Raw genomic sequence first — 10,553 nt, forward strand, 5'->3', positions numbered from 1 at the left:
TGTGCGCTGAAAGGTTAAAGATTTTTAATAAATCATGTATGATGATATTGAGTATTGACTATGGAGGGACATGAGTACCATGTGGAGAATTAATTTTAGTAATTAAACTTTTGAATTTGAGTGTAGCTGTACGAAACCCCAAAAAAAGGATTAAAAAAAAAATCATATATATGGCCTTATATTAGTATGCTGCAATGAGCTAGCTACTACGTCAAAGGCATCACGATTAAGTAAATGAAATCATGTCATTAATTTAATTATTCATTTTAAAAATCATTAATAATTTTAAATCATGATCATTTTCTTATTTGAGTTTTTGAACTTTTGCAAATCATAAAACTCATGTACAATAATGAATATGTATGAGTGTGAATAGAGTAAACGACATTTTCCCACCCAAGGTTTGTCTTAATAACACTTTTTCACCCAAAAAGTTTCAAAATACCACTTTCTCACTCAATGTTTATATCCGTTAATACCTAAAGTACATGCATTTCACTCTCTCATCCAACGTTTTGCCAGTTACCAAGAGCCAGGGTAAGAGAGTTTTTGTAGAGTGATGGTCGATAGATCGAATGATGGTGGTCGATTAAATATTTGTCACCGAAATCAATCGAAAATTAGTTAAGTACAAGAAACCCTAACTTTGCAATCACTGGCAATCAGCGAGAAATCAGATGCTAAAGGGAGAGGTATTATGAAAAATTTTGCATAAAAAAGTGTCATTGAGGCAAACCTTGGTTGAGAAAAAGTTGCTTACTTTATTCACACTCATACATATTCATTATTGTACATGAGTCTAAAGATTTAATTTCTTAATTTAATTTTATTATTTTTAATCACCAATGATCATATCACGAAAAAATGTTAATCCATAACAATTAACATGAACTTAAGAAAACCTTATTTATTTGACTTATCAGAAGTCTCCTGAAGAATATTAAACAAACCATGCCAAAAGTTTGAGCAAAATACTTTTATGTTACAAACTTGTGCATAAAAATTATATTATATACATTCCTACAGAAACCTTGAACGCCGGCATTCTCTAGGGCGCCCCTTGGGAAATCGCTTCAAATCTGCGCAATAGTTGTAAATCATATAGTACTTTTGCACCCATCTTAAAAATCTTCGGCCATTTGCATCAAGACCTTGAGTTTGCCAACCGTTGTTTGTGGGAATAGACTTACTCATCTTTGAACCGCAATTAGTAGATGAACCAAGTGACGAAACACAGGCATTGGCATTGAAATTCCTATAATAGGCTGTGAAAGGAGCATTAGACCAATTGGTTTTCACTAGACCGCCTCTGGTTGCCCATTGGTCTGCGTCCCACAGACTCGAATAAACCCTCATCGGTTGCTTACTGGGAAAGGGAACTCCAATTGCTTCCTCATTGTTGTACTCTCTTATGGGGATATTATCAACTAAAAAACTGATCCGATCATCAAACAGAAATTTTATTAGAAAATTGTATGTGTTCATGCACATAAAGATAATCTTTATCTAAAGTAAGAATGTTTGTTTTAAACATTTATACGTATATCTTACATGATGCGTTGAGGATTCCATACAATAGAATAGGTGTGAAATTTTTTGGTTGGGTCGAACCATAGGTAAAACTGTTGCTCCCTGTTCCCCTTCCCTTGAGTGTACACATTAGTGTGGACAATATATGGTTCGCCACTTGAGTTCCCCAAGAACTCGAAGTCAATCTCGTCATGATTTGGCCCTTCAGAAGATAGCTGCAACAAAAATTAAATTGATATATATTACCATGCACTTTGGAAAAAAAAAAGAATATGACATACGAATGAAATAGAGGCAACAACAAGAACAAAATATAATAATAAAATAAATCAAACAGTAAACAAAGAAAATAACATGCGCAATTTACCCTGGTTCACTCAATGTGGGCTACGTCCAGCTGAGTCACTATTATTGCAATATGTCTCACCTCTCTTGTTTACAATGAATGAATTACCCTATGATTTGCTATCGCATCATAACAAGAGAAAAGTATATTTATATACTAGGTTTAAGAGACTAAACCTAGATTTACAAGGATCCCTATTCCTAAGCCCAACCCAATAAGGAATTAGTAACTTAAAAGAAATCCTAGAGCGGTTATACATGGAAAGCCCAAAACCGCCTACGGGCTCGGGGGCGCTACCCCCGCCCGGTCACTGCTGAGTGCGTCTGCATTACCCATTAATGCTGAAGTAGTCGACAACTCTAACATTCTCCCACTTGGCGAATACTTCACACAATGAAGGCCTACCTCATCAACACACCATGTAAACTTTGCTAAGCTCACAGCCTTGGTAAGAAAATCTGCAATATTAACAAGTGTATCAACCTTCTCTAACAACACAAATTTTTCCTCCACCTTTTGCCTGATGAAATGGTATTGTATGTCAATGTGTTTTGATTGTGAATGAAAGGTAGGATTCTTGGCTAAGTAAATAGCCCCTTGATTGTCACACCCAATCTTCACAGCATCAAGCTTGAAACCAAGCTCTAAACTCAATCTTCGAAGCCATATAGCTTCCTTGCCAGCATGTGTAAATGCCATGTATTCTGTCTCAGTCGATGACAAAGCCACAGTACTTTGCCTTTTACTCATCCAACAAACAGTAGCACCAAATAAAGAGAATACATACCCACTTGTGGAACACCTACTATCAAGATCACCTCCCCAATCAGCATCCACAAAACCTATCATATCTAGCTCATCCCCAGTCGCCATGCCTCCATAACATAATGATAAATCCGAGGTCCTATGCAGATATCTAAGAACCTTTTTTACAACACTCAGATGCTCCTTACTAGGATTTGACATAAAGCGACTCAAAACTCCCACTGCTTGTGCAATATTAGGTCGCGTGCACACCATGGCATACATCAAACTACCTACAGCACTCGCATACGGTACATGTGTCATTTCTTCAGCATCTTCCTCAGACTTAGGACACTGATCAGTAGACAATTTTACTCCCAAAGTCATAAAAGGCTTCACAAGTTTGCAGTCTACCATGTAAAATTTCTTCAACACCTCCTCGATGTACTTTCTCTACCCTAACCACAATTTACAACTCTGACGATCTCTAGTGATTTGCATACCCAAAATAAAATTTGCAACCCCAAGATCTTTCATGTCAAATTGTGCAGCCAACAAACCCTTCACAGAATTTATCAACTCCTTGCTATTCCCTATCAGCAACATATCATCTACATATAAGGTTAAAATAACAAAGACATTTTCTAACCTTTTTACGTACACACAGTGATCCACGTTGTTGCGGCTAAAACCATGCTAAAGAACATAGGAGTCGAACTTTTGGTACCACATCCTTGGTGATTGTTTAAGCCCATACAAAGACTTCCTCAACCTACATACCAAATCTTCCTTCCCTTTACATACAAACCCTTCAGGTTGCCTCATGTAAAGTTCGTCCTCTAAATCTCCATGTAAGAATGCTATCTTTACATCAAGTTGCTCAATTTCAAGATCATACGCAGCAGCAATAGATAGAACATACCTGATTGATGTTAACTTGGCCACAAGACAGAAAATCTCACCATAATCAACACCCTCAATCTGCGAGAATCCCTTTGCAATAAGTCTCGCCTTATACTTTGCAATTGTCCCATCTGCCTGCAACTTTCTTTTGAACACCCACTTGCAACCAATTGCCTTTCTATCCTTAGGAAATTTACATAGGATCCATGTACTATTCTTGTCCAATGACTGCATCTCATCATTCATCGCAACCTCCCACAGGTTTGCATCTTCCATGGCTGTTGCTTTATTTACATTCCTAGGTTCATCACCAATACATTCAAAGCATGTAATCCACTCAAGGCACTTAGAAAGAAACGAACTAGTGCCTTTCTAACTCTTGTAGATCTCCTCAAAGTTGATGGCACCATAACTTCATCATCAGAATCATCCATAGAACCCTCATCAGCCACACTATCAAGTTTATCTTCATGGTCAGTTTCTGTAGACTCTAACTTTTCAGTCTTTGCAGTAACATTAGGAGCTCCTCCTCTTGCTCTACTGTAGTCACATCAAACTGAATTTTCTTTTACTGCTTAAGATCTTTAGGAGTTCCCACACGTTGTTTTACCTCTCTAAAGATTACATCTCTTCTTTATTTAATTCTTCTATTCATAGGATTCCACAACTTGTATCCCTTGATGCCATCCTTGAACCCCACAAACTTGCACTTCTCAGATTTACTGTCAAGCTTGCTTCTCTTCTCCTTTGGCACATGCACATACGCATCACAACCAAAAACTCGAATAAAAGATAGAATAGGTTTCTTACCATACAAAGCTTCATACAGCGTCATGTCTTTAATAGAAGAAGTGGGAGACCGATTCTTCAAATAACAAGCCATTGCGGTAGCTTCAGCCCAAAATTTAGACCCCAAATCTGTCGTATTTAGCATACATCTAGCCTTCTCTAACAGTGACCGATTGAGACGTTCAGCCACTCCATTTTACTGAGCGTGTAAGGTGTAGTTTTTTGCCTTGCAATTTCGTGTGTCGCACAAAATTGCTCAAACTTACTAGAGCAAAACTCACCGCCATTATCAGTTCGCAAAGCTTTAATCTTCCTATCAAACTGATTCTCAACTAAGGCTTTAAATTCTCGAAATTTCTCAAAAGCCTCAGACTTGCTGCGCATGAAATAAACCCAATAGTATCTAGAAAAATCATCAATGAAAGATACATAATACCTGGATTTACCAATAGATTCCACTAGAGTGGGCCCAAAAACGTCACTGTGAATTAACTCCAGTATTTTTGTTGCTCTCGTGCCTATCGATTAAAAACTAACCCGATTCTTCTTGCCTTGTAAACATTCCTCACAAAACCCAAAACTCATGGAACAGTTTGGAATACCTTCAGCCATATTCTGAGTCACCAAAGTAGACAAAGTCGTCTCTCCAATGTGCCCCATTCGCTGATGCCACAATGTTGCAGAATCAATTTCTTTTTCAGCCTCTTTTTTCTGAAACATAACCACCCAAAGAGGAATTTCTTACAACTAATACTTGCAGCCTGTATAGTGTACCATGTCAAACTCCTCATGCAATAACCACAGATCCCCAAGTCATCTTACAACATGTTCTGTCACAATTGAATACTATACCTGCATCAGCCATTGTTCCAACGGAGAGCAAATTTCTACTCATACCAGGGATGTGCATCACTTCAGGGAGCGTCCTCACTGAACCATCATGCAACCTCAGCTTGATTTTTCCGCGGCCAATAATCTTCACTGCAGTATCATCTCCTAACAGAACATTTCCTGCATTGTATGTCTCATACTCACAAAACTATTCCTTGTGAGGTGTCATATGGAATGACGCACCAATGTCAACGTACTAGACTGATTGGTCTGATCCAGCCATACATGCAGCAGCCACATACATATCACTATTTGATTCCCATTTGTACGAAGTTTCAGCTTCGTTCCCTTTCACCGGTTTGTTTCTGCAGTCTTTCTTAAAATGCCCAAATTCCTGACATCTCCAGCATTTAATCTTACTTTTATCCTTACTCTTAGATCTACCTCGCGACTTTCCCCTGTCGCCAGACTTATTAGAATTCTTATCAAGGTTTCGTCCCCTAGCAATTAAAGCATCCCTAGACGAACCCTCTGAACCTCTTCGCCACATATCCTCTACCAATAATGTAGAACATACAGATTCCCACGACATCTGTATCAATCCTCCACCACCAATTGCAACAATCAGGTTGTCCCACGTATCAGGCAGCGAGCATAATAATGTGACCACTTTCTCAGATTCGGTGAGTTGCACATCCATAGCCAGCAGTTGATTCACCAGAGTATTAAACTCATCCAGATGTGCAGCAAGAGAATCCCCATCATGCATACGGAGATTGTAGAGTTTCTTGCGACGGAACAACACGTTCACCAAAGACTTACTCAGATACATATTTTCTATCTTCTGCCATAAACCCTTAGCCTTATCCTAATCTATCACATTCTTTAGAATAGAGTCCTCAAGACAGATGCGAATCAAACCTCTGGCTTTCCGATCCATCTTGTCCCATTCAGCAAGTGTGGCACGATCAGTCGCTGATAATTCTCCTTCAGCAGGTTTAGACCCAAGCGTACTTGACAATGCAGTTCTAGACGTTTCACTCGTCATAACAACGGCAGTCCCGACTGTCGGCCTATCATTCACAATTGCACCCCACAGGTCCCTATCAACGAGTAGATCCTCCATCCGCAGTTTCCAAAGCTCGAAGCATTTGCCGTCGAACTTCTCAGTCTTAACCTTTGATCCCGCCATCTCTAAATCACAATCTAACAAAACCTTGCTCTGATACCAATTGAATGAAATAGAGGCAACAACAGGAACAAAATATAATAATAAAATAAATCAAACAGTAAACAAAGAAAATAACACGCGCGATTTACCCTGGTTCACCCAATGTGGGCTACGTCCAGTTGAGTCAATATTATTGCAATATGCCTCACCTCTCTCGTTTACAATGAATGAATTACCCTATGATTTGCTATCACATCATAACAAGAGAAAAGTATGTTTATATACTAGGTTTAAGAGACTAAATCTAGTTTTACAAGGATTCCTATTCCTAAGCCCAACCCAATAAGGAATTAGTAACTTAAAAGAAATCCTACAGCAACTTAAAAGAAATCCTACAGCGTTACCCATTAATGCTAAAGTAGTCGACAACTCCAACAATATATACATAGACAGAAAATGGAGAAAATCTGTATATATACGTTATGATTTTCATTATGTATTGAATATGCATTAGTAGATAAATTAAAAGATGGAGACAAGAACATACATAATAAGCAGTAACAGTGCCAGCAGAGTCTCCAGAAACTAGCTTTAGCTCCATGTCGATCCTTCCAAATAGATATTCTCTCTTGGACCGAAACCCGGAGCCGGAGGTTTTGTCAAGAGTAAGCGAGAGAGACTTTCCTCCGTCGAGAATTTTAGCACGATAATCACCCCAGGTTAAGTCAACATCTTGGTAAAAATTATCGCCATTTGCCATGAAAGAACCCACTGAGAAAAAAAGCAAAAAGATTATTTGAACTCTAGGAAAAGTGCTATAAGTTGTCATCTTTAGAGGAGAGAGTGCTTATGTGATATGGGTACGCAAAGTTACTGGAAATAATCTCACACGGAGGCACCTATATATATAATATATATACATATACAAACACAATCAGGATGGATAATGTAAGATGCGTGAAGTGAACACATACGAAAAAAAATAGCTGGAGATTGCAGATTTCTAGCTAATAAACTTCGTTTAGAAGTTCTATTACAGGTCGGTCGGCGTTGGATTAATAAATATTCGTATAGTTTTGCATCAAAAGTAATTGGCTAAAATCTTCTACACATACACCTTTAACACAACTGGGGCAAATTATATACACATATACCTTTAATACAACTGGGGCAAATTATATACACATATACCTTTAATACAACTGGGGCAAATCGTATGCCGTAGTTGGTGGGTCTCCAAAGGTATTGGTATTATCTACAGATCTGGGGCATATACGGTTTTGTGCTGAAAATACATCTCTAGGTCTCTAAAGACATGATAGGTTGGTTTTCATACATGGTCTTTGTACTATATAAACGATTAAATTTTTCGTCTTTTAATCAATGTGAGACTTTAACACTAATACTTAAGAACAATTATTATTAGTATGATATATAACACATGAATTTTCAAGTGACAATGATTTTGTTACTATCAATTACATTTTGAATTTCATGTCATAATTAATGGAGAATGGTGCTTTAACGTAGTGAAGAAGACTTGAGTTCCAAGACTTTAGAGTTCAGATAGTCTTAGCATGTTGGCAAAGCTAGCTGGATCTCAATTAGTTTCTGGGAAAGCGTAATTTGATTAATTAATTATCACATAATTGCAAGGTTTTTGCTGTGCTTTATTGGAAAATCCAACTTTTGCAGTGGAACTACGCCACTGCCAAATATTAATGTGAAATACGAGAATACACGTGAGTCTGTCTTTTTCGATATTAAGAAGATTGATTTTCATGTAAAAGTAAAATCACAACAGTTAATACACTCTGCAAGTCTCCACGGCCGTAAACGAATCCATTGAGAATGACAGTTGACTCCAAATCTTACTGGCTTCCACAGTTTCTTTATCCATTGATTCTCATAAAATCAAGGTACGCCTTGCCATTTAATTTCCGAGCAAAAAATTCCTTGAAATACTTCTCCAACGGGACTCGCCGGAAAATCGCTGGACTATTTGGGCGAATCAGGCTTGGTGCCGTGCCCAACTCAGTGTCTAGCTTGGAACTATAGAATGTTGCTACAGACAGCTTCTCTTTCATTGAGTTTACTGTTGCTCGGTGCTCAATGCTCTTATAGATGCCATTGCTCACAATCTGTATATACAAATTAGAGATGTCATAAATAGCAATTTCGCAGTAGTTTTTTTATTATTACAGAAAATACATACTAGAAACTTAACTCCGTTTAGACTTACCCAAATCTAACCCACTCAAGCACAAATATTAGGAAACTAATTTTAAACTCAATTAGATACAAATATTAGTAAATTAATTTTAAACTCAATTAGACAGTGGGTTTACCGTGAAAGAGGCGTTGCCCTCTCACCCCCAAATGAATCGCTGTAAGCAGACAATCCATCAAAGCTAAGAGAAATATACACTATATTCAACAATAGGTTAATGGTCATTTTCCTATCTGAATTCTTTTGAACTTTTAAGAATATCTATGTTATGAATTTATTTCTCAATTATATGCCATGAAGATTTTTCATTTTATAATATTTTTTATAACAAAGAATGTCATGAATCTTATCTTGTATTTGTCAGAGTAAAAGCTCAAATTAAATTAGGATAGCATTCTGGTCATAATTTACAGCCAAGTGGCTTCATTATCCAATGCAAGAACAGAGTTTTTCCCGGTAGTATAAGAAGTTCAAAAGCAAATTTTACCTCCATGATGTCTCCGATGTTGACTACAAAAGCATTTGGAAGCGGTGTAACTGGAATCCATCCCCCATCTTTGCGAATTTGAAGGCCTTCAGTGTCATTGAGCTGATAGAGAATAGTGAGAGCGTCAGCATCAGAATGTGATGTGAAACCAATGGCCTTCTCTGGTTCAGGACATGGAGGATAATAATTCATTCTCATTGATTGAACTCCATCATTCAACTATCTCTCATCTCTTCACAATCCATGTTTAATGCTTTAGACATGTGATCTAATATTCCCATAGCTAGCTTTTTCACTTCCATGGAATAAATTTCTAACACCTCTCTGCACCAAATTCATGAAGATGAACATAAAAATCACTATCTTTATGTCAACATAAACTTTCCTCAGCAGCACTAAGTCAGTGCAGTTAATGGCATGTCTCCATCAAATCTTAGTTCTCGTAGTTAATAAACCACTAGACCCTAAACTATAAATCTATCAGACTGTTCCATGTGAAACATGAATCTAATTCTATGGATTACAGTACTTTTAGAATTAATCACCACATTTGTAAACCATAACGACAAAAGTGTATGGTAAACAGTTTCAAATTAATTTTACAGAGACCAAGACAGGTTTAATTTGATTGAATGAAATGGATTTGGCAGATTAAACCGATTGAGAGTTATAAATAATAGCTCTAATTAGCAGAGTTGAATTGGGCTGATGGAAATAGAGAGATTGAGACACCTGAGATTTGGAGGAAGCTTGTTAAAGAGTTGAGTGTTCCTCAGATTAAGTGGAAGGGTTGTGATATAGAACATATCTGACCAGTCTAGCTTTTGATCCTCTGAAACCACAAAGAGCTGCCCGAATCCTTCATGGTTGTCTGGCTCCTGCCACAACTGCTTCTTTTCTTCATATGGAAGTTTGAAGAAATTTTCAATTTCCAGCTTGAATTTCTCTAGCAATGAAATACTAACTCCATGGTTTATAACCTGAACTTCATATAAATTTTCAACAGTTTCTGATTAACTTTGTTGCTCTTTATCTTTGAGACGAATAATTAAGTTGACAGTACGAACCTGAAAGAATCGAGAAAATTTAGCTGCCCGGCCATTCCAAGTTTCGATTTAAGAAAATGGCCTTGAAAATGTTTTTCATTTTTTTTTAATTTAGAGAAGATGACATGGCATAGTTAGGATTAATTAAACACGTAAAATGGATTAAAATAAAAAGATTAAAACATATGTGGGCCGAATAATTTGAAATTTATCAAAACAAGCCCCACCTATTCACCTCGCTTAATCGAAATTCATTAGGGCAAAAAGCGATTTCTTGCACCAAAGGGAGACACTGCGATTTTTTCCGATCGAACCTGCAAATTTGCACCCTAAAATCAATTTCTTAAACCCTAAATAGAACACAATAGCGATTTCCAGCGATATAGTCGCGATTTTCGATCGATTTCTTGAACCCTAAAATCAATTTCTTGAACCCTAAACAGAATCTGTGCGATTTCCGGCGATACAGTCTACAT

The 10,553-nt window shown here is 37.3% G+C and overlaps 1 protein-coding gene and 1 pseudogene across 1 annotated transcript; both read right to left on the reverse strand.

The window, feature by feature from the left end:
* Positions 1-1,020: 1,020 nt before the first annotated feature.
* On the reverse strand, positions 1,021-7,143 carry LOC116114778 (xyloglucan endotransglucosylase/hydrolase 2-like). Its single transcript, XM_031400915.1, has 3 exons — positions 6,862-7,143; positions 1,552-1,745; positions 1,021-1,435 (listed from the first exon to the last, which is right to left on the reverse strand). Exons 1-3 carry the CDS (start codon positions 7,141-7,143, stop codon positions 1,021-1,023), a joined length of 891 nt encoding a protein of 296 aa, XP_031256775.1.
* A 1,051-nt stretch (positions 7,144-8,194) lies between these two features.
* On the reverse strand, positions 8,195-10,133 carry LOC116114810 (annotated as a pseudogene).
* Positions 10,134-10,553: the final 420 nt, after the last annotated feature.

This window comes from Pistacia vera, unplaced genomic scaffold (genome assembly GCF_008641045.1).
Source record: "Pistacia vera cultivar Batoury unplaced genomic scaffold, PisVer_v2 Contig723, whole genome shotgun sequence".
NCBI lineage: Eukaryota > Viridiplantae > Streptophyta > Magnoliopsida > Sapindales > Anacardiaceae > Pistacia > Pistacia vera.

What these genes read in the sequence shown, in the direction of transcription:
- LOC116114778 (XM_031400915.1), bottom strand. Translation starts at nt 7,143, where the DNA reads ATGACAACTTATAGCACTTTTCCTAGAGTTCAAATAATCTTTTTGCTT. An exon ending in GCACTGTTACTGCTTATTAT is followed by an intron (nt 1,746 to 6,861) that starts GTATGTTCTTGT and finishes TTTTTGTTGCAG; the next exon opens with CTATCTTCTGAAGGGCCAAA. An exon ending in TGGAATCCTCAACGCATCAT is followed by an intron (nt 1,436 to 1,551) that starts GTAAGATATACG and finishes TGATCGGATCAG; the next exon opens with TTTTTTAGTTGATAATATCC.